At 44.0% G+C, this 24016-nt stretch overlaps 1 protein-coding gene across 2 annotated transcripts in view; it reads right to left on the bottom strand.

Moving 5' to 3' along the window:
* Positions 1-1190: 1190 nt before the first annotated feature.
* TAPT1 (transmembrane anterior posterior transformation 1) overlaps positions 1191-24016 on the bottom strand; it is a 129591-nt gene continuing 106765 nt past the window's right edge. The window contains exons 11-15 of one of the 2 annotated variants that reach the window (XM_068277773.1): positions 22707-22775; positions 18906-18982; positions 13177-13334; positions 11702-11731; positions 1191-11006 (exon numbers count right to left, since the gene is read on the bottom strand). In XM_068277773.1, coding sequence (XP_068133874.1) covers positions 10777-11006; positions 11702-11731; positions 13177-13334; positions 18906-18982; positions 22707-22775 — 564 coding nt within the window. In that variant the 3' untranslated portion in view covers positions 1191-10776. The remainder of the gene's footprint in view (positions 11007-11701; positions 11732-13176; positions 13335-18905; positions 18983-22706; positions 22776-24016) is intronic. The other variant, XM_068277781.1, reaches the window with a different exon arrangement.

The following is a 24016-nucleotide window of genomic DNA, read 5'->3' as shown; positions in this document are numbered from 1 at the left end:
TTTTGTTTTAATACTCTAATTCCCTATAAACTAAACAAGCCACGCCCACAGGTTTTCAGAGAGCCAAGGCACTTTCAGACAGTAGCAAGGGCTCATGGGAGCTCAGTCTGGGCAGGAGGAGGGGGAGGCATTACTAGCCAGAGATTTCAGAGGCAGAGGGGAGGAGGGGGGATTATGATATTTTGCTCAAGATACAGATAAGCCTGCCTCTGTGTAATGTTTACAAACATCATGGCTGCTGTCATTTTATCACAGGAAAAAATGATCATATTCTATTAAAGCTGTTTGCAGCTAAATTTGCTGTGTAAACTATCTAAACTTTAGATAAGATATATAGACAAGTTACTTGTTATAGTTTTTCATCTCAGATCCGCTTTAAGCTTTAAAGAGAACCAGAGATGAAGCAACCTCATGTATTTTACCTTATAAATCAGTGGGAACATGACAGTAAACACCTAATCTGCTCTTTGTTACATTGTTCTCTGTTTAATTTGCCTGTTATCACCTCTAAGATAAGAATCCCGACTAAGCAGTCGGTCTGGCTTTGCTACAGAATGATTATAGCTGAGACTGTGTTCTTTGCTGTCTTCAAGTCCAAGCCTGCCCCCTGCTGGCTTTGCTCAGGAATCATTATAGCTGAGTCATTATAGCAAAGCCAGAATCAATGCTCAGTCCGGGATTCTTATCTCAGCTAGATAACAGACACTTTTAGCAGTGAGGATGGAACAGAGAGCATGGTAAATGTTTTCTCTAATGTTCCCACTGATTTCTATGGTAAAATACACAAGGGTGCTTCGTCTCTGGTTCACTTTAACTAGGATTTACTTTTTCAGGGAGTACTGAAAGTGTTAAGCCTTGGTGTTTACTGTATAGGAAAAGCTGCCTTGGCAAAGCTCCTGCAGCCTATTCACAGTTGCTGCCAAGAACTAATTAGACACTTTCATCTGGCTTAACAAACACAGAGCAGTGAATTTCTTCAGCAAGTATATGTGGAATAAGGACTGTGTCTTTGTGTTCTGTGCATGAGTTCTGGATTAAGTTGGAGAATTTGATCATGGCTACCCAGGTGGTGCAGACAATGAAAAGGCTGTGTTAGGAAAGAACAAATTTGTCACAGAAGTCGTAGGCCGATTTATCTGCAAAACCTCTTAAAGCAATTGACACGTACAAATGACACTATTCACCGGGAGTATAAAAGATTACAAAATTTATTTAGTTCAATTTTACAAGGGGCACTTATCAAACTTGTACACAGTATGATTTCCAACAGAAGGAAAAAACCCCACTTCATTTTCTTCATAAATAAGCCTATTGCTACCAAACTGCAAATTTCTCACCTTGTATATATCCGGGATATATCAGAAAATTTGGACCTTAGGGATCTCCCTCTGTTATAAAATGAGTTTGGGCAGAACCATCTCATTACACTGACAATCCTTCATTATAACCTGCCATTCCCTACCCGGTATGAATTCTTAGAACCTTCATTATGCCACACCTACCCAGCTATGTAGAGGGTGTGTCCTTCTCCAGAGCACACCTCCAGCTAGCAGAGGAAGGATTTTGACAAAGTATAAACATGACAAACATGTCAACTTTATAGGCAACTGTCCACTATAATTTTGGATCTGTCATAAAGCAAAACTCTTTCAGGAGCCTCTAATGTAAATCTGTCATTAAAAGGTAACTTTATTGTAAATTTGGTGGAAAACTCATGACTCTGCTGCTTGAAGCTACAGGAAGACCAATGGTGGCCACATCTGTTTGAAGCTTCTCAAACTGCTATTTTAAGTTATGACAGATGCCTCTAAACAAAAAGTGGACCGCAATGCAGGGTGTTCCATGCTGCATTGTGTTTTTGTCACAATCCCCCCATATGCATCATTTCGGAGTGTGTATTGGGGAACAGGCTGCTAAATGGAGAGATCTGCTCTTTTTGGGAATAGATCAAACTGAGATTTTACATCATGCTTGGAACTTGGGCCAATCAAATTACAGCAGGAAGTGCATCAGATTGGCCCGATTTCAAGCTGCATGCAAGTTCAGTGAAATGAGCATGCAAGCCAGAATTATTAACCTTTCATTGACCAGAACTATTGCAGTATGTCAGTCTGTTCGCAATCATGATTTATTCCTCATGCAAATGTAATGGTCACTGCTTGAAGTTTTCCGCATTGGAATTACTGCTAGAAAGTGAGAAAATACATTTGAATAAACCTGTAACTTTGAAACAAACAAAACAAAATTTACATCAGTAAGTGGAAGCTTCTCAATCCTCCAGGACTCTCCTTATCTTCACGGCCGCACTCATCTGCATGTACGAGCGCGGCCGCACTGAGCAGGTGCAAAGTACAGCCCGCGTCGGCGCAGAAGCACGGGCCACTCGTGCATTTTTTTTTCTCCGCGCATGAGCAGCTCCATGCTATTGCACAGGCGCAAATGCACCGACGCCCGCACAGTGCGGCCACATCTGTATATGGAAGGGAGTGCTGCCACAATGGTAAAGGGGGGGGGGGGGTGCTGGAGGACTTAGGTAGGTAACTTTTTTTTTTTTTTTCAACGGTACAAGTTTACTTTAAACCCAGCAGCAATATCTTCTCACCGGCTCTGTTCCCGCTTCGCCTTTTTGCAATTTCTGATAGGGAGAATAGGAACCCCATAAAATTGCTGTGACTAGCAATGCAGATCTGGAACTCAAGCATAGAGACTCCCTGTGGGGATGACCAAGTGCCCCATACATTTATGGTATTCTGGGCCAAGGCAAGAGTGACACAAAAATGTTTTTCTGTCATTACAGTAGATTTGTTAAATGTCTCCTACATTTGAGTTGGGTGTCAGAGCTCCTGTTTGCACATGTTATGGGAGGGAGGAATAGCTACAATGGCAACCTAACTTCAGTCCAAACTGTGTGCGCTGGGTGGGGAACTAGGGTCACCCTAATCCCATCAGAATCCACTTTGTGTTTAAGACCCAATTAATCAAAACAAGAAATACCTTATTATGCATTTGAAGCACAAAATGAAATACCAATTCCAGTACCATTCTCAGCAACTCCAGTGGGACATTGTGAAGCACATCTTGAGTGTGGTTTTCATTTTTACATGAACATATTATTTAGTAATATTAGTAAACCATGAATGGCTGGCTGCTGTATGTGGATGGATTCTGCCTCACTCAGTTACGGTTTGTTCACACTATGGGCGTTTGCGTATTTTTTTTAAGCGCTGGCGATTTTAGAAATCGCCCTAAAAGCGCTTGTGCAATGATTCCCTATGAGAGCGTTCACATATGAGCGGTTTGATTCCGATCCGCTTCCAAAAGCGCTGCCTGTAGCATTTTCTGCGCACTTTGGCTCAATGGAAGGTACAGGGAAATCGCAAAGCGCTTTGTATAGTCATTTCCAGAGCGCTTTTAAGAATAAATGCATTGTATTTATTCTTTTCCGGGTCAAACAGTTCACTTCCTGACTGACTTCAGTAAGTGACAATCTCAATCGCTCATCAAACGTGCTTAGAAAAGCGCTTACACAAAATCGCTCAATGCTCAGAAAACGCCAGGAATCGCTCGAAAAAAATCACGCACAAAAACGATCAGCGCTTGCGACTTATAATGAGAACAAAGCCCAAGTTAGACTTCAGGAACGTTATTCTTTAGTGCCCCCATTGCTAGCCATGAGTTTCATGCTGAACCGAGAACCTGATAAACTGGAGACACATCATCAAGTAAGGGAATGTATCACAGTCAGAGACCATTACTGACAGTACGGGATTTATACTTTTTCTGCCCCTCGGTCAACTTTCTTTCATCTCCCCTTCCATGTGCAGATCACCCCTCCTATTTCTTGTGTAGCCCCCCTTTTCCATGTTTAACCTTCATGTACAGCAGCCCCCATTAGTTATATACAGACCCCATGAGCAGCAGCTCCCTATTTCCATGTGTTGCTCCTTACTTGCAGCCACTGTACTCCATTTACAACCTCTTCTGCCATACGAAGCAATCCCTCTTTCATTTACAGCCGCCCCCTAGCCACCTGCTGTGCAAGGCCTGGGCCTTTGTGGCCTTCCCAGAATCTGGCCCTGGTTACTGTAAACATGCGAATTAACTAGGGGAAAAAAATAATCAGGCAAGTCACCCTCTGTGATACTTAAATTAATTAGCTGGCAGTAAAGACACTTCTGTTCAAGATATAGATGCATTAATTAGCGTAATTAAAGTTTTTCTATGGATATAATTATGGCAAATAATCACTCTGGGCAAAATTAATGACCCCCCCCCAATTTACTCTCATTTATAAGTAAATATTATTCTGGACATGAACGACATTTTCCTGCACTTCTGTGACATCGAAAATATATATATACATATAAATAAGTTCCCATTTTATTATTTTCATAACCTTTTTTTTTTATGTGAACAAATTTCACATCAGCAGTAACTGGCTTTTTCTTTAAGAAGGCAGTGCAAAAAGTAATAATGATGTGCAAAATATAGTAATCAAACTTCACTGTCTTCATCTGTAGGTTGTGCCATGAAATAAGCTGGAAAATTCAGCTCGACACCACAGAACTTTTTCTTACCATCCATTAGCCTGGCTTTGGTCATCCAGCACTTCTGCTCATTAATGAACTACAAGTCCCAGCATGCCCTAGTCCTTGTAAATTCTTTATAGATCCGTGGACTCTTGAAACACCCATTCCACCGGTGGTAAAACTGCTCTTGTGACACAAAGAGCCCAACTGCAGCCAAAACTCACTAAACCCCCTGTCCGTATAATAACAACATAATTAACACTGTGCGGACATAATAATAATACGGAATGATCAGTTCCCTATAGAGTTACTAATCACAAGCTCTGCGGTTTTCTCATGCTGCTGTTATATTCCTTTCCCAGAGATGCAACAGCTTATACTCCTGCTGGACAGGTCCGGGAAACTGCCGTGTTCCAGAAGTAAAAATAGTGGGTCTTAAAAGTGGAAATAAACTCAAAATCTCTCCTCTCAGAAACCACTATACCTAAAGGAACATCATTACCACAATGTAACTTTGTGTTTTTAAAAACAACAGAAAGCTTTGAGGGTCTTGATTCAATTGCATATACAGTACTTGATTTGTGCACATCCGTGGCATGCTACTGATTATTTGATTTTGTTTATTTTTGCCTTCCTAGGTCATTTGACAAAACAATTGGAACCAGTTAGAAAACTAGATGAATTCGCACATTTTTTCACGGGCTTTCACCCCCATAGTGACCAGGCTACTTTTTATAATTCGGTGCTCTGCAGCGCTATACAAATAAGCACACAAATTAATTTTTCATTATTTTGTTGCCACCAACAATGCTTTCTGTTGGTGGCATCTGATCGCTGCTGCCACGTGGGTTTTTTTTTTTTTGTATTAATTAAAAAAAAATTTAAATGAAAAAGCTTACTTATAATGTATTCCTCCTACCGACAGCAAATCCCTGCGATCAACTCTCATAGGCATCAGCCTATGAGGGCAATTGCTTTCTCACAGTCTCCAGGGGACAACCAAGTGACAGGGCTGTCCCCAGTACAGCGCTGTGGTAATCGCAGCCCCGTACAATGTAAATAAATGGCAGTTTTATCCCCTAGCAGTCTGCCAGCAACGATCCGCTCTGTCACTCAAGCGGGGATGCAACCGCGGGCACGATTCCCACTAATCTCCTCCCCCAGGACTTGACGCCAATCGGAATTAGGCAATCCTGGGGGAGCCACTCTGCAGCCGCCGATTGGCGTTAGTAGTTAATGTTTTTGTTACACGTTTTTTATTTTTGAGTGGACTATTAATGGTGATTTAACGATACAATCTAGCTTATGTACTTTACTTATGTTTTCTGTTACTTATCCTTATTGTTCTTCCTTAGTAAAGGTTGTAGACTAAGTGTTTCTATTTCCACATACTTTATGTAGAATTGTATGGAAATCTAAACCCGCAAGCAATAAATTACTTTAAAACACAACACTTTGGATCCATATGTATGGTTTGACTTTATGTTAGTGCAGATTGTAAAATATTTTGTCACTATTATTGTTCATATTGAAATTTTGTTTTTCAATAAAAATTATTGAAATGAAAAACTAAACAAAAACAAATCCCCAACACTTTGCTGGTCACCCCAAAGTCATTAAGTATATTCCATATAATATTCGTGGGAAGTTGGTTTTCCAGCTGCATCAGTGTATAATTCTGTGTACAGAATTTACTGAATGTATTTCTGAATAAAAATGTATTTTTTATACAATATTCATTTGTAAATTATGAAGCAAATGTTTGCAGATTGTAAACGTTTTCCTCAGCCAGATTTACATTTGTAAATGCATCAGTGATGCTAGCATCTTTACTGGTGGCAAGGTGAATCACTGTGGGATTTTCTTTCTCCGCCTCTAAGGAAAGCAGGATCATCACATGATGGCTGGGCAGGGAGGGTGGAGTTACAGACTAATATATGGTAATATACAGCTATAAGAAGCATGTCAGATGCTGACTCCAGGATAATTAAGGTCAATCTCATTATTGAATATTTGCTTGAAGAACTGGGCGGACATGGCAGATTGTTCATTAATCACATACGATCACAACTGGTTCTGATATCGTGAATAGTTTAGATCCATTGATAGTGGATCAATTAAAAATCATCATTTTATTAAATCTGTAAAAAAAAAACAACAATCTTTCACTGAAATTTGCACCATTAACCACTTCACCACTGAGGGGTTTTACCCCCTGAGCACCAGAGCAATTTTCACCTTTCAGCGCTCCTTCCATTCATTCGTCTATAACTTTATCATTACTTATCGCAATGAAATGAACTATATCTTGTTTTTTCCGCCACCAATTAGGCTTTCTTTAGGTGGGACATTATGCCAAGAATAATTTTTTTCTAAATGTGTTTTAATGGGAAAATAGGAAAAATGTGGGGAAAAAAATAATTATTTTTCAGTTTTTGGCCATTATAGTTTTTAAATAATGCATGCTACTGTAATTAAAACCCATGAAATGTATTTGCCCTTTTGTCCCGGTTATAAAACCATTTAAATTATGTCCCTATCACAATGTTTGGCGCCAATATTTTATTTGGAAATAAAGGTGCATTTTTTTCATTTTTGCGTCCATCCCTAATTACAAGCCCATAGTTTATAAAGTAACAGTGTTATACCCTCTTGACATAAATATTTAAAAAGTTCAGTCCCTAAGGTAACTATTTATGTGTTTTTTTTAATTGTAAATGTTTTAATTTTTTTTTAATTACAAAAAAAAAAAAAAATGGGGAGTGTGGGAGGTAATGAGTTAATTTTATGTGTAAAAGTCATTTATTTGTATGTGAAAAATGTGTAGGGTGTAGTTTACTATTTGGCCACAAGATGGCCACAGTAACTTTTTGTTTTAATGCGACCTCCAAGCTTCCTTCCGGAAGCTTGGAGGAAGTATAAGGAGGCTGGACACGTGAGTTTTTTCTCACAATGATCGCGCTGCCCATAGGAGAGCAGCGGATCATTGCGGGGCTTAGATCAACGAACGGGAATGGATTTTCCCGTTCATTGATCTCTGGGCGAGCGGGCGGCGGCGTGTTTACTAGCGGCGGGCGGCGTGTTTACGAGCGGGAGCGCGGACAGCGTCGGGAACGCGGAAAGTACGTATTTCTCCGTCCCTGGTTGTTAAAGGATGGAAAAAGGGGCGGAGAAATACGTACGCGCGGGGGTAAAGTGGTTAATGGGCATCTTTACTCGGCATGTGGAGAAATCACCACTCCACAACCATTTTGAGATTGAAAGGACATGTTCAATATTCCGGCTATAATTTGACCAGATGTTAATTGGGAGTGTCCTTCTTTATGATATAATTAAAGTCTGATATTAGCTTGTGTGTGTGGTGTGTATGTATAGAAAGAGAGCAGGCGCAGCATGAAACCAGCGATGTGTATGTGTTGTTGTTTTAATGCTGCTTTTGAATGAGACAGTATAGCTGTCCTCACATCCTCACCAGTGTGACACTACAGCTGCTGTCTGGCAATAGCCTGCAGCCATTCATGAATCAGTGATGCCTCCTCACTGCAAAAACAGCTCTGCATACTCTTCGCCATCCAAAGTGTGGGAATATCAGCACTACCATCCATCTACTATCACTGCTCTATCAATGTGCTAAATAAATGCATTCTGATGTATTGCAACAGCTTTTAAAGAGACTGTATCCAAAAAAAAGTCCTTTGAGGGGTTCTTACCTGGGAAGGGGGAAGCCTCAGGGTCCCAATGAGGCTTCCCCCTCCCCTGTAGCTGTAGGCAATCCAGTGCTGGCTCCCCCGAAGTCTCCCGCAATCCTCCCTCAAGAAGGCTTGATATATTTATCTTCCCTGGCTCCAGTGGGTGGCGCTGTTGCAGTCAGTCGGGTCCGCTCTGACGTCTGCGCAGGAGAGCGGACCCGATTGGAATCAGCTACCATCTATTTCCGAGACCAGAGCAGCAACTGCGCCTGCGCTGGAGCCAGAAAGGTAAAGATTTACATGCTCGCCTTTCCGGACCCGCAGCGTGACCACCGTGGAAGAGGAGGACGGTAGGATCCAGAGGCTTCCCCCTCCCGAGGTGAGTACCACCCCCCAGGGGCATTTTTTTTAAAACAGATTCTCTTTAATGTTGCTACTCAATTGCTGCTGGTAGGTTCTTCACCATTCTACAGGAGCAGAAAAACAACAAAAAGTTTATTTTTACGATAGTAAACTTGGCTATACTTAAACTTTGGGTATAATAAGCTAAATGTCCAGGTCCCAGCCAAGCGTCATAAGTATACTGCTGTAACGCCTGGTGTAGTGAATTCAGATAAAACAGAACTTCAGTTATAGTGAACTTGTTATTTGGCCCCTGCAGTACTCTGTATCAGGCTATAGTGGAAACTTGGAGGGTGCATGCGTCACAGACCAATGGTCGGGCCAGCAGCCACTTGTCACCTGCTCATTATCTGCATACTACTCTGGACACCAGACAGTGCATGGGCTAAAGACCACAAGCTGCATCAACTGGTGAGACCTATGCTTCCTTTATAAGCTGCTGCCTGATTACTGAGAAAATTGCCCATCAGCTGTGACTTGCTTTTGTATGATTGCTATGCAAGTGCATTACTTGCTTGTGCATGACTGCAACGCTACAGCATCCTCCAGGCTGTACAGAAACGTGGAAAGAGGAGCACACTAGCACTACTGTACCTGCATTAACTGGTGAGACCTATGCATCATGTGTAAGCTGCTGTGTAATTATTGCATGCAAATCCCTGCACATTGAGCACTGTGCACTTTGATCTAGCTTAGAAGCTGCCTGGGCTCGCTTGCTGAACTAAGGAAACTGCCTATCATCTGCGACTTGCTTGTGCATGGTTGCTATACAATAGCTGGAGCTTAATTGATTGACTGTACTGTTTTTAAAACTTAGTGTGTTTTACTTAACCATTATTTGAGACACAGTATACTTTGTGTTTGACTATGACAATTCCTGATATTGTAAACTTCTGAAATAGCAAACTATTTGGCCTGGGACCTTGGAGTTTACTATCAAGGGACTGTACTGTAGGACCTTTAGAGCTTCAGTTAGGTCTTCACTGGAAATCTTGTTCCTGTTCTGAGGACAATTTTAGTTCTAACGTGAACCGTGCAGACCACTGATATAGGAGGAAAGGAATTCTTCCCAACAGGCACCCAGACAGCAGTAACAACCTGGTCAGAGCTTCTAGATTTTACCCCACTCTTTAAAGCCAAGCAAAGAGATTTGGCTGCAGCTGGGTATCTCCAATAAAAATGCAAATACTTATAAACCCGCTTAAGACAGGTGCTGAAACATAACACACCCACAGCATCACAGCCCTCGATTTCCACATCTGACCTCTGCTATGTAATATACATACTCTCATCCTGGTACACCGCTTGAAGATTGACCTTTAGAAATCCGTCCTTAAAATGTTCTTTGCATGCAGCACAAAACATACAGCAATATATGTTTTATTATTACATTATGGAGGGAAAGAAAAGTCCTCTCTAGTAAAAGGTGTTGTTATAGCTGATGTATATAAAATCTGAAAGAATCGCTTGGCTACCTTTGTACACGATAGACACCTCACCGCTCCGTGTCTCTGCCAGTAAAACCTCATATGATCTAAGCGTCTCAGGGACTGAGACTTGTTCGTTTCATAGTACCTGTTAAAATACAATTATTTCATCCTGGAAAATAACTATAGCTATATAAATGAAAGAATATGGTACTACTTACTTTAAGGCTTCTAGAATACAAACCATCTAAAATGGGAGTAAGTTTTTAGGGTGTTCTGTAGTTTTTATCACGCTAGACTGAGGCTTTTGTTTTTGAAAGTGATTTTGTGTACCAGTGACCGGTGGCGCTGTTTTTAGGAAACGGTTAAGGCATTTTGATCTTCGCCTAGGTGATTAACCTGTATTCAAAGTATGGCAAAGACACATAAGGAGTTCTATGGAGAGTGTCCGATGAAGTAAGACGGAGGACCCAGGAAATGAAAAAAATAATTTACAAAGCTCAGCTCTGCAAAGCAAAGTTCCTCAGACTGTCCACGTCTCTTCAGCAAAAGCTAAACAAGCCAAATCTCATAAAATCTCATCTTCTCGGCTTCGTGCCGGCCCGTCATTAGAAGGGGGAGGGGGGCTGACATCGCCGTGGAAAATAATTTAAAGTGAATTCAAAAAAATAAATATCTAAGTGCCAAGTCCAGCAAGCGCTTTTCTGCTCCACGAATGCAAGGACAGCTTCAGTCAATCCTGTTCCCACAAATGGTGAACCTGTCTATGTCAAGCAGGTCTTTGTTGGGGGATCTGTGTTTGAGCTCTGTGCCGTCCTGTGTAATGTCCTTCTCTTCACCATCTGGCGTGGTCAGGAACTGGTCGGAGGTACTCTGTACAAGCAGCGGTGCAGTGGAACTCTGATGCGTAGGCTGGCTTGTGACTGAAGTACTATGGGTGTCATCTGCAGGGATGTCTGCTGTAAAAGATAAAAAGGTCCTTATTTTAAATCCGGATGATTTAATTGAAGTAAGCACGAGTTGAACCTCAGCCAAAAAAAAAAAAAAAAAAAAAAAAAAACATACCTAGACAGAGGGAAGGCTCTGGATCCCCCAGAGGCTTCCTGTGCCCTCCTCACCCTACTGCTGCTGCCGAGGTGCCCTCCTGAAGATCTTAACTGTGCCCCTCTTCATGCACAAGCGCAGCCGTGCTGCACCCACATGAGTATGACCAGACACACCCATGCAGAGCTCAAGCAGCTCTAGCTTACTGCACAGGCGCATGTGTACTTACTTAGGTGCAGTATGGCCATTCTCGTGTATGAAAAGCATGGTCGCGTTTAAAAATCCCACAAGCCCTTGTCAGATTTCTTTCAGGGGTCCGTGTGCAGCAAAGGTGGAGGTCAGGAGGATGTGGGAAGCCTGTACAGGGTATGGAGGCATCCCTCGTCTGAGGTAAGTATCTAGTTTTATTAAATTACATTCACCTCGGGTACACTTTAAAAAGTTGTCAAGTTATAAGACTACACCTGTCATCAGGGTGCTTGTTTAAAGCCATAATTCTCCCTCTACGTTTTATCAAATCCATATCATAGTACATTTGCATTAATTAGTATGGCACAATGTTTTGTGGACTGCACTTTAGTACTTTTTGGAATAAATATTTAAAAAGTACCTGGCATGCTGGCTCCTGTAGCCTCTTTTCCTGTTGAGACAACAGTGTAATTTTACTGGACAGAATGCTATTCAGACTCATTCCCCAGCCTATCACCCACATGACAATCAAGGAATAGCTAAATGGGGGGCAGTAGCCAATCTCTTCCTGTCAGAAAAAGGCCAGACCACCTCCTTTCTGTGATCAGCACTACGGCTTCTGGAAAGATTCATAATGATGAGAATCAGCAGACATGCCAGCTGGTCATAAAGCATTAATCTCTTAGCAATGCAAGGAAAAGCTAGAGAACAAGAGAAGATCACTAGTTGGAGAACTAGAGCATGTCCACTGTATACTAATGGAAAAATTCCCTTTCCGCCTTTACCAACAAGTGCACTTGTACATGGAAAGGATTATGCAATATGAATACTAAGCATAGAGAACAATGCAGTTTAAATCAATCAATAAAAGGCGGTTCTAGAATGCTGACTGGTAAAGTAAAACTGGAGGTGCCTGCAAATACTGCATATGGTATGCTGACCATAATTTTATGTTGTAAGCCAAGAGACTGATGGCCCTTTCAATCCAGTAAAATGATTGCATCTATTCAAAATCAAACTTATCCTTAGGATTGGTAAAGAAAAAGAGAAACAAAATGCAGGTACGCCAGTCTAACAAAGAAGACAGGCAATTGCAGCACAGACAAAAGGGTTGTGCAGTAACACAGTGTGCTCTTGGTGCTGATGACAACAAATGGATGCTCACTGAAGAAGATGCAGAACACTCCCAACACTGGAGAACACTTTCAAACTTTATTTAGCGAAAAGCACTTAAATGGATACATTCACCGATGTATGTGGAACAAACCAGATCCCGAAAGCTGTGAAGGTGGTGTTGATGGGGAGGATAAGGCCTGACGACCATTTTACGCTACTGCGTGTTCTCAATGGTGCCAAACGCCGGAGCGTGAAATGGTCATCAGGCCTTATCCTCCCCATCAACACCACCCCACAGCCTCCAGGATTGGGTTTTTGCCAGTTATGTTTGTGAACTTATCAATGTAAGTGCTTTTCACCAAATAAAGTTTGAAAGTGTTCAGCAGTTCCGGGAGTATTCTGCATCTTCTTCAGTAAGCATCCTTACATAGGGTTGCAACATACTCTTCTCCTGTTCAATTTGTTCTCAGTATTTATCTTTACCTGCTAAACAACAAACACAACAAATGTACTGAAGGCTTACTCTATATACACAATTTACAAATGTATGTATACTTTTCCTTGAAAAATTCCAATAAAAATTTTGAAGTTGTAAAAACAAATGGTTGCAACAAGAGGGACAGTGGCTGGATAGAAACTGCTGTATAGTCAGGAGCTTTAGACATGCTGCATGTGGTGGCTGCATTCAGTGGGCTGGTTGGGAACTCAGACGCTCAGAACTTGCTAGTTGACCTCAGGGTACATATAAAGATCTGTGGCTGAATCCGTGCAGTCGCTTACCTTGGTTTTTGGATTTGTTTGGCGCTTTCCTGGGAGTTTTCCCTGGAGTAGCTGTGGGAGGTGGCTGGAACAGCTTGTCTTCCATTTTGGCCTCCTTTACATACTGGCAGGACTTTCCAAGCAATACAATGCTATTCAGGACTTTCAGCGTTATCAGCCTGGGTAAAGGCAAATATAGATCAGCAAAAGCAGCATCGGATTCACATCAAACTGCACATTAGTAGAAATGTAAGGAAGCTTCCAATGCTGAACTATGCACAAAAACGGTGACTTTCCTGGCTATGAAATCTCTAGTCATTCACCAGAACAGGTATGCAGATCAGGATAATCAGAGAAAAGTCCCAATACTTACACTGCAATGAATAATCTAGATTAAAAAGCCAAAAATCATAGAATGCAGCCTCTGCACAGCTCATGAACCTAAAGCAAAAGGGATATGGAGGCTGACATATTTATTTCCTTTTAGACAATGCATATTGCCTGGCTGTCCTGCTGATCCTGTGCCTCTAATACTTTTAGCCAGAACCTGAACAAGCATGCAGATCAGGAGCTCTGACTGGACTGGATTAGCTGCAAACTTGTTTCATGTGTTGTGATTCAGCCACTATTGTAGCCAAAGAGATCAGCAGGACTGCCAGGCAACTGGTATTGCTTAAAGGGAAATAAATATGGAAGCCTCGCTTTAGGGTTCCTTTGAAGCCACTCTAGACAGACATCTATATATACCTCAGAATTAGTATGCAGAATCCTATCTTCCTGTGTGTGGCAAACATGCGGATAAAAATCTGCTGTAAAAATATGATCACATGGCCAGATGCAGGGAAGTATATAGGTGGAGCATCCAACTTCCTAGTCCTAGCATCACTGGTTCCCTCACTCAAGGAGGATTATACAGCAGAACTGCGATAGCTACCTCTCCTGGTTCCAGCCACTGGGTCTCCTAACCTTGGCTGCTGCTTTCTCACATCATTCATCTTCGGAAGGTACTGCTATGCCTTCTGGGTCTCTTTACTGCGGGTATCAATCCAGCCTTCCAAAAAAGTTTGGGGGTTTTGCAGGCTACACAAATTAAAGTATGCAGTGCGGGAGCACCAGGGTCCCTCAGGGTAGCCCACCACCCTTTATGTATGCTGCAAGATAAAAGGAAATTCTTCCATACTGCTGGTTGAGCTCAGGTCATTTTCTTTTATCATCCAGCCATCCACCTAGATTGGCAGTAGGGGGTGAGACTAACAATGGCAAGCAAGGGACCAAGAAGCAACTGTGACAGAACCCATAAGTAAGGGAGGACATGTGAGTGGGCGGTAGCGAAAGTGAGGAAACTCATGGGGGGGGGGGGGGGAAGTACAGTGGCAGCAGGATGGCAGGATGGAGGATAAGATTGGAAGCAGCTCACGCTAAGCATTTAGCAGTAACAGAATAGTCTGCTGGCAGTGGGACTGGCGGGATATGGTGCAGGGAGTGAAGAAACCGACAGGACTAATGCGGAAATCGTGCACTAGTGGATCCTGCACTTGCCAGCTGACTCTCCGCTGTGTCTGTGCTGTGTTTCCATTTAAATAAGTTTTTTTCGGTGCAGAACATGCACATGAAAACAGTTAAGTCAGAGACAGCTATGACAGACTCTAAATGTATGACGAATACGATCACAAATGACTGCTTTAGCCAAGGAAAATCTTACGAGTGTGCACAGCTCATAAGTCTGGTCTCATTGTGTGAAAGCAAAATACTGTACGCGGGTCACAGCAGAAACTAGCAGGAGATCTGCCAAGCTGTTCATAAAAATGTGATAAAATATATGAACAGCAATCACAAAACCTGAGATGTTATTAGCTTCTAGTACATTTTGGATCTCAAAGGAGGCAATTTTCTAAATGAAAAATGCAGTAGAGCGCAATGAAGTTTCACGGTGTTCACTTCAAAAATCCAATTAGATGCAGCAAAATGCAAAAAATAGAGCAGGGCGTTTGACAGAAATTCTGGATCTTTACATCAAATCTTTGGTCATGATGTGGGAGGTAAAACATAGATGGGAAAAAACCCACCAGACAGTAAACAAATGACAAACAAACCAGCCAGCATAAACAGAACTTTACCTGGAAAATTATAATCAAACAAAAAATGTAAGTTGCATAAATTTGCAAATATGCCACATCACCTGCCAGCTTCAAGGCTGTTCTGCTGGCTTGTCTTAAAGTCTAAAGAACATATTAAATCTGCTATGCAAATATGTGTGCTAGTTTCTTAATGATTTCTGATTACTGGGATAAAGTTATGCACACCTGATGGGACTCATTTACAGAGAAGCTGAGAAAATGGAAATACTGTAGAAAATATAAATGGATCCAATTCAGTGAAAGCAGGCATTGCCACCTATAATGTATATTTGCAACAAGACAGGCTCTGTGTCATTAAAGGAATACGGAGGCCAAAAAGCAGTGAGAAACAGGATGCAGGAAATTTGGCCTTTGGTGCCCATATAAATATCGGCAATGGGGGGAAATGTGGGCTCTGTGCCCGCTCGCGATGCAAAATACATCTACTAACGCCGGGCCGGCAGGGCCGAGGCATAGGCTGAAGAGGCTCCAGCCTCAGGGCGCAGTGTAGGAGGGGGCGCACAATTCATTCAGCTGTCATTCCTAATTGTGTATGAAGCAGAAAGAAATAAGAAAAGGGGATACATGGCAGTGACTGCAAGCCAGATAACTAGATATTAAGGTGTTGGGGAGGTTGTGGGCCCTGTGGCCCTCTTAGTCTAATAGCAATCCGTGTGTGTCGGCTGGGGTAGGAGGGATGGAGGAGCGCACTTTGGTGTCTCAGCCTTGGGTGCTGGAGGACCTTGTCCCGGCTCTGCCAGGCCCCCAAATTTCCCCCCATTGCTGAGATTTCTATGGTTACGGTTAGCTTGGGGAGTAGATTTTTAGAATTTACAATGTAACAGTAGGATATCTGTATATTTACCGATATTCGAATGTCTTTTCTTGGCGCCTAAATTTCTGGCTACCCCTTTTTTATGTGCGCGGAAACAGGGGTTATATATAGGTGACGGCACGTTTGTAAACACTTATTGAGGTGCTGGTTCTGTCCCAAGAGGCTGTCTGCTAGTAAATCAGTCCAGTATAGGCCACGAATAGAGTAAGTTGTTGACCTTTGAATCAGATCTAATGGTGCTGTGCATGCGCAGTCCCAGTGCCTTCCCATGAACTGCTCAATGTGATGTGTGCACGTGCCAAGATCTCGAGAGTGTAGGGAGCATGGACAGAGCGAAGGCACCAAGACACAACGAATGTGAGGCACAACTCAATACGGTTCAAAGGTTGCCAACTGACTCTATTCACGGCCTATACTGGACAGATTTACAAGCAAATGGAGCCTCTCTGGAGAGAAGTGACATCTCAATAAGCATATACAAATGCACCGACACCTAAAAATGACCTGTTTCCCCTTGTTTTTTTGCCCCAGTGTCCCTTTAAACATTGCATGCGTTTTACACTCAGGATGACTAGATCTGTGGACTGGTAGAGGAGGTCCTCTTGTTAGGTCACAGAAGTCACCTGTAACATCTCTATTAGACTCTTCCTCCTGGTTCCCATTAAATATATGCACCCTTTTATTGTCTTAAAGAGAACCGAGGAGGATTTTGGGGGGGGGGGGGGGCGGGGGTGGGCAGGTGGGACACAGAGGCATGTTCTCTGCCTCGGGACATGTCTCTGTGTCCCCACACTCTCTGCTCCCAACACCGCTGCGCTATGGCCCCCCCTGAGATTAGCAACAATATTTGTTGCTATCTCGGAGGTAAACATGTGAAAGAGGGATTCCCTGTTCAAAAAGCCCGCCAGGGGCGTTCCTGCAGGTTTTCCAGAGCTGCCACTGGGCAGCTCTCTCTCCCTGGCTGCGCCCCCTGCCGCTCCCCCACCTCCCTGCACGCTGGGAGAGAGAATCAATCTCTCTTTCCAGTGTCGTGACCCAGTGCAGCACACAGGAGGGGCGGGGAGCGGCAGTTTTGGCGGCTACCTGACCCGCACAGCCTCCCGGATCAGGCAGCCTATTTTTTTTTTCTAATTTTATGAGCCCACCTCGGGCTCTCTTTGAGGCTACAAATTGCAAATGCAATGGTTTCTACCTCTGAATAGAGGCTGATTAAATTTTTTACAAAGTCCTAAAAGCGACCCAAGTGATGTTTTATTAAATTTCAATATATCCACCATCTCGTCACATATCAATTTTTTAAACATTTACAATTAACTTTTCAAATATATGTTTCCGGTTCTTACTTTTATACCTATGGACCTTCAGTGACACAAGTGTCACCCTGTATTACTACACTACAGAGATCAAACTGATAAGGTCATTTCCAATAACACTAAGTTATAAGATGTTTTCAATGTACCAAAGAAGAGAGTAGAGAGATGGTGATAGATGTGACAGGTCAGACCACTCAGGTTACCAGACCAGCGTTTACAGCAACATCACTTTTATTACATCTTCCAACCAACAGATATAGTAGTTCTTACAGCCTGACAGCAGTTTTCCATGCTATCAAAGGCAAAACACGTACCCATACAACACGTATGTGATGAATGAAGAGGGTAACATATATAAAAAAATATTTTAAAAAAGTGACACCGAGAGCCCAAAATAGTGTAGTATGTACTGGTAATTGGATGATGAAAATAGAGTATGAATTGTATACTCACAAACAAGGGTTACCTCCAAGGCAACCACTGTATAGGCAGGTGGGGAGATTGACCTGTCCCCACTCAGGATTAAGAAGTCGCTCTCTGTATATAGGAAAAATAGGGGTATACCCCTCCACCAGGGGTGGATACAAATACTGCGTAGTAAACAGAGGCACCAGAAGTTTAAAATAGATTAAAAAGGTTAAAAATGCTTGGAGGAACTTACCTCCTATAAGCAGACACAAAAAACGTCCATTTCAATAGATATACATTTATTAGTATACTCCAAAAAATTTTGTAATATATAGTCTGCGAAGCGGCTGTCTGGCTGTGCGCACTACTGTATCTATCTATTGGTTGGAGGATATAATAAAGGTGATATTGCGTTCAACGTTAATCTGGTGCCCAGAACTCCTCTGATCTAATATTGATGTCATATAAAATGTTTTCAGTAGTCGGAATGTTATTTTTCCATAAAAAAGTGTTTTCCTAATGTTAGAATCATTTGTGCCAGGTCCCACTGTAGCATACCTATAATTAAGCCGCCGGGAAATTTGGCCGCAGGGTAAAGCCGATAAATGGCTCACCCAGCTCCTGCAATAGTCCATGCAGTGTTAATTACTATTCCCCCTCCAGGTCGCCATGGACAGTGGGGAAAAGATGTAATTTAGCTGCCAGCTATTGCAGTCAGCCAAATTAGGCTCCTTTTATAGTAATCTGTGCTCCATCTTTTGACGGCAACCAAAATACCGTACTGTTCGAGTGCCGCTTTAGCTGTAATTCCCATTACGGACTATGGCGGCGCCGGCTGTGCTGAAATCTCTGATGTTGTTTTTACATGATTCGCCACTGTGTGCTGGCATTTTACCACACCGGAGTAAGCATATAAAATAAACATGCTCTCTAGCATAGCCCTTGCATTAGCACAGATACAGAGGATGTTCTGTGCAGTGCCAATATTATGTAAATGGAGCTCCATATGACACCTCACTGGCGGTTTTGCAGAATTGAATCAAACCAACAACTTCTGAAAAAGTACTAAGATCTTACCCAAGGTAAAAGAGCACCACACAGGTATACGCCAGGACTCCTTGCACCTTAACGGAGCTGGTCACCACTCTTATTAACTGTAAAGATAAACACGTTTTACAAGGAGTTTCACATTTTAGTTAATCTCTTAAGAATAATTAAAGCCACAAGATCAATTTTCATGTGTGTAGCATTGTGACTCTCCCACTGTGGTGTACTCACCAGTGACCCTCCCACTGTGGTGTACTCACCAGTGACCCTCCCACTGTGGTGTACTCACCAGTGACCCTCCCACTGTGGTGTACTCACCAGTGACCCTCCCACCGTGGTGTACTCGCCAGTGACTCTCCCCCCGTGGTGTACTCACCAGTGACCACTCCACCGTGGCAGTGTTCTCCCCAGGCTCTTTTAGCCGGGTGCTCCACCCAGGTAATTTTGGTGAGCACCCGGCTGTCATCAGCTCGCCTCCTTATTCTCTTCCTATGCTGTAAGCAGAGTTGTGCCAACCATGCATTCCCCCTGTCGCGCCACACCTGGTAAAAAAGGCGGGGGGAGAACACTGCGTGGTGTACTCACCAGTGACTCCCCCGCCGGCGGGGAACTCACCAGTGACTCCCCCGCCGGCGGGGAACTCACCAGTGACTCTCCCGCCGGCGGGGAACTCACCAGTGACTCATCGTGGTGTACCCATTAGTGACTCTCCCACCGGAGGGGAACTCACCAGTGACTCTCCCACCGGAGGGGAACTCACCAGTGACTCTCCCACCGGCGGGGAACTCACCAGTGACTCTCCCACCGGCGGGGAACTCACCAGTGACTCTCCCACCGGCGGGGAACTCACCAGTGACTCTCCCACCGGCGGGGAACTCACCAGTGACTCTCCCACCGGCGGGGAACTCACCAGTGACTCTCCCACCGGCGGGGAACTCACCAGTGACTCTCCCACCGGCGGGGAACTCACCAGTGACTCTCCCACCGGCGGGGAACTCACCAGTGACTCTCCCACCGGCGGGGAACTCACCAGTGACTCTCCCACCGGCGGGGAACTCACCAGTGACTCTCCCACCGGCGGGGAACTCACCAGTGACTCTCCCACCAGAGGGGAACTCACCAGTGACTCTGCCACCAGAGGGGAACTCACCAGTGACTCATCGTGGTGTACCCATCAGTGACTCTCCCACCGGCGGGGAACTCACCAGTGACTCTCCCACCGGCAGGGAACTCACCAGTGACTCTCCCACCGGCGGGGAACTCACCAGTGACTCTCCCACCGGAGGGGAACTCACCAGTGACTCTCCCACCGGAGGGGAACTCACCAGTGACTCTCCCACCGGAGGGGAACTCACCAGTGACTCTCCCACCGGAGGGGAACTCACCAGTGACTCTCCCACCGGAGGGGAACTCACCAGTGACTCTCCCACCGGAGGGGAACTCACCAGTGACTCTCCCACCGGAGGGGAACTCACCAGTGACTCTCCCACCGGAGGGGAACTCACCAGTGACTCTCCCACCGGAGGGGAACTCACCAGTGACTCTCCCACCGGAGGGGAACTCACCAGTGACTCTCCCACCAGAGGGGAACTCACCAGTGACTCTCCCACCAGAGGGGAACTCACCAGTGACTCTCCCACCAGAGGGGAACTCACCAGTGACTCTCCCACCAGAGGGGAACTCACCAGTGACTCTCCCACCAGAGGGGAACTCACCAGTGACTCTCCCACCAGAGGGGAACTCACCAGTGACTGTCCCACCAGAGGGGAACTCACCAGTGACTGTCCCACCAGAGGGGAACTCACCAGTGACTGTCCCACCAGAGGGGAACTCACCAGTGACTGTCCCACCAGAGGGGAACTCACCAGTGACTGTCCCACCAGAGGGGAACTCACCAGTGACTGTCCCACCAGAGGGGAACTCACCAGTGACTGTCCCACTGGAGGGGAACTCACCAGTGACTGTCCCACTGGAGGGGAACTCACCAGTGACTGTCCCACTGGAGAAAAACTCTCACCGTGGTGTACTCACCAGTGACTTTCCCACCTGGGTCTACTTGCCAGTGAACTCACCAGTGACTGTCCCACCAGAGGGGAACTCACCACTGAATCTCCCACTGGAGGAGAGCTCTCACCGTGGTGTACTCACCAGTGACTTTCCCACCTGGGTCTACTTGCCAGTGACTATCCCACCTGGGTCTACTCACCAGTGACACTCCCACCATGGTGTACTCACCAGTGACACTCCCAACTGTACTGTCACTAAATGAGATTAGCACTAGAATAGAAAGCAACACAGATGCTGTGTGCTCAGGCACAAACACACGGTCACCAGCGTTGTATAGTGGAAACATTTTTTCCTTGCCTCTGTTGCTGTTTTCTAGGATGTAAGGGCCTATTGCCACTTGAGTGGAATACACAGTATATATTCCAGCAATAGCATGCTGCTGCCATTCTTAAAGAGACACTGAAGCGAAAAAATATATATGATATAATGAATTGGTTGTGTACTATGAATAATTACTAGAAGATTAGCAGCAAAGAAAATATTCTCATATTTGTATTTTCAGGTATATAGTGTTTTTTCTAACATTGCATCACTCTATAATATGTGCAGATTACACAACACTCAGCATTCAAAATGAGTCTTTCAGAGCAGTCTGTGAAGTGATGACATCTCCTCTGCCAGAGGAAAAGTAAACAGTTCAATTACAGTTGAGATAATAAAAGTCAGATAACAGCCCTCTCCAGGACCAAGTTAGTCGGAGAGCTTAATAGCTTTTTTGCATAGAGATAACAACTGGAGTTTCTCAACTCTTCCTGTACTGGAAACAATTAGACTGATGTATCTGATCTTAATGGTTTTTTTCTTAGCTGTACTACACATACAAATCATAATATCATAATTTTTTTTTCGCTTCAGTGTCTCTTTAAGAGCATAAGGCATGTATTTCACACATCCAAATCTCTATCAACTCAGCTGCGGCTTCACAGCAGCACGGGTGTCGCATCCAATCCAGAAATGGACACGCCAACCAGTGGAAATAAGCCCTCAATCCAGTAACCAGGCAGACAGGTTTCATTATCTGGAAATGATAAAAAAGAGGCAGCACTCAACTAGCTGCAAAAGATGCTGTATTATGGAAACCAATACTACATGTTACGGACACGCCTTCATCGGATGTATAACCTTGTGTTATACACCTGATGAAGGCGTGTCCGTAACATGTACTGTTTGTTCCATAATACAGCATATTTTGCAGTTAGTTGAGTGCCGCCTCTTTTTTCATTTTTGGAATATACCTGGACTGTAGAGCAATCCGGTCGAGGCCAGGCACCGGTATATACCCAGTACAGGCGTATCTGGGTGCTGTTTGATTTTTCTACAAGATTTCATTATCTGGCCCTGGTAACCAGCATCCTCACCGGCTGCCACCTTTTATGCTGTTTTAACAAACAAGCCCGCTGTGCCCACATTAGACAAAAGACTTGACAGTATTCTAATGACTATAATCCAAGGCTTCATTAACTATTAATACAATTTTAGTTCCTAATTATTTCAGCAGACGCTAATTAGGTGTCCAATTTGATTATATGTAGAGACGTAATGCAAGTAGCCAGTATATGCCCGTAACTCTGCTGTGTAATTTGCCACAAGGAGTTGCAGAACTTGCAGTCTATGTCACTGCCAGAGATGTCTACTCCCATCTGGTCCTGTTACATCCCTCTCTTTTGGCTTTTGCTTACAGCACATTACATTTAAATTACATGCATGCTAATGACTGCTGCCCAGTCTGTGTGGAATGCAGCAGCTTTATACATTCATACTTACAAGCACAGCAAGTGGCAGAGGAATAAAGCCCATTCGCCTGGAGACAGAGTCGCTGTAATCTGTGTAAGCCTGGAAAACAGAGACATGCTCAATGCAGTATCCTTTCTGATGATATTTATCTTCTGGACATGTCATTTGCGTTTTATCTGATCATGATACAATTGGGTCACCTACAGCTTCTGCACCTCCATTTTCACACACAACACAAAGAAGTAATAAGTGAGTAAGTCAGGACCAGCTGAAGTGATGCTTGTTCGCTGGACCAATATTTTGGTGAACTTGGCACAAGATAAAAAAGTTTACCCTTTATGTCACAGGTGCCAAACACAAGGCCCACGGACAGAATGCGGCCTCATTGCCATTTTACGTGGCCCTCCAAAGCGTCAAATGTGCATCATTGTCAGCAGTAAAAGAACAGCAGCACACTGCCTTCCTGTGGAGAGGAGCACACTGGTGACAGTCTTTTTAACTAAAACATTGTCAGTTTGAGCCAGGGTGCAGCAATAACCCACGGGACGCGCCCCCACAACAAAATTAGCATGGAGCCCAATCCTAGGTTCCAAACCCCCAACCCCCCCAGCGGGTGGTAAACGACACATACCTCCGTCCCCCCCCCTGAAAACCATCTGCTCACTTTGCAGTGTAGCGGAGCAGTGTGATATTTCCTTGCTCCAGCTTTGCGTCTCTTGTTCTTCCTGGAAGTCGCACGCTTTGTGCCTCCATACCTCCTGCTTCCAGTCACTTGACCTCAGGAACCAGAAGTGTGCAACATAGAGCACGTGGCTGTCAGGAAGAGGTGACCCAAAGCAGAACTGGAGCTGCTAAATGTTAAACTGCTCCATTGAGCTACACTGCAGAAGGGGGAGGCGCTAAGTGGTTATGCCACTTAGTTTGAGACTCTTCAGTAAATTGTAACACTTCATAAAAATTGTCCCGCAACTTAGACTACCGTATGTTTTAGATTTTGGCCCCTTATGTGATTGAGTTTGACACCACTGCTTTATGTGGAAATTTCCCTCCCGTGCATGTTACTAAACCCTCAACCTACCCTAATACTAACCAAACCCCCTAACTCACGCTCACATCCCTCTTGCTCTATGGATATGGTTATCAAGCAGGCATCAAGTACACACACAAGCTCAATATAAAGTTCAGGTACCCACAGTAGATGACACTATGCCGAGGCCAAGAATCCACCATGTATACAGGTGCGCCTTCCCATCCTCCCACATCGCCAAGAGATCTGGCATGCCAGATCTATAGAGAGAGTGCCGCCCAAGTGACAAACTACCACTTTGTTCCACTCCTCA

This window comes from Hyperolius riggenbachi, chromosome 1, assembly GCF_040937935.1.
Source record: "Hyperolius riggenbachi isolate aHypRig1 chromosome 1, aHypRig1.pri, whole genome shotgun sequence".
NCBI classification, from domain to species: domain Eukaryota; kingdom Metazoa; phylum Chordata; class Amphibia; order Anura; family Hyperoliidae; genus Hyperolius; species Hyperolius riggenbachi.
The sequence above is the reverse complement of the archived record's forward strand: the minus strand, read 5'-3'. Positions and strand labels throughout refer to the sequence as shown.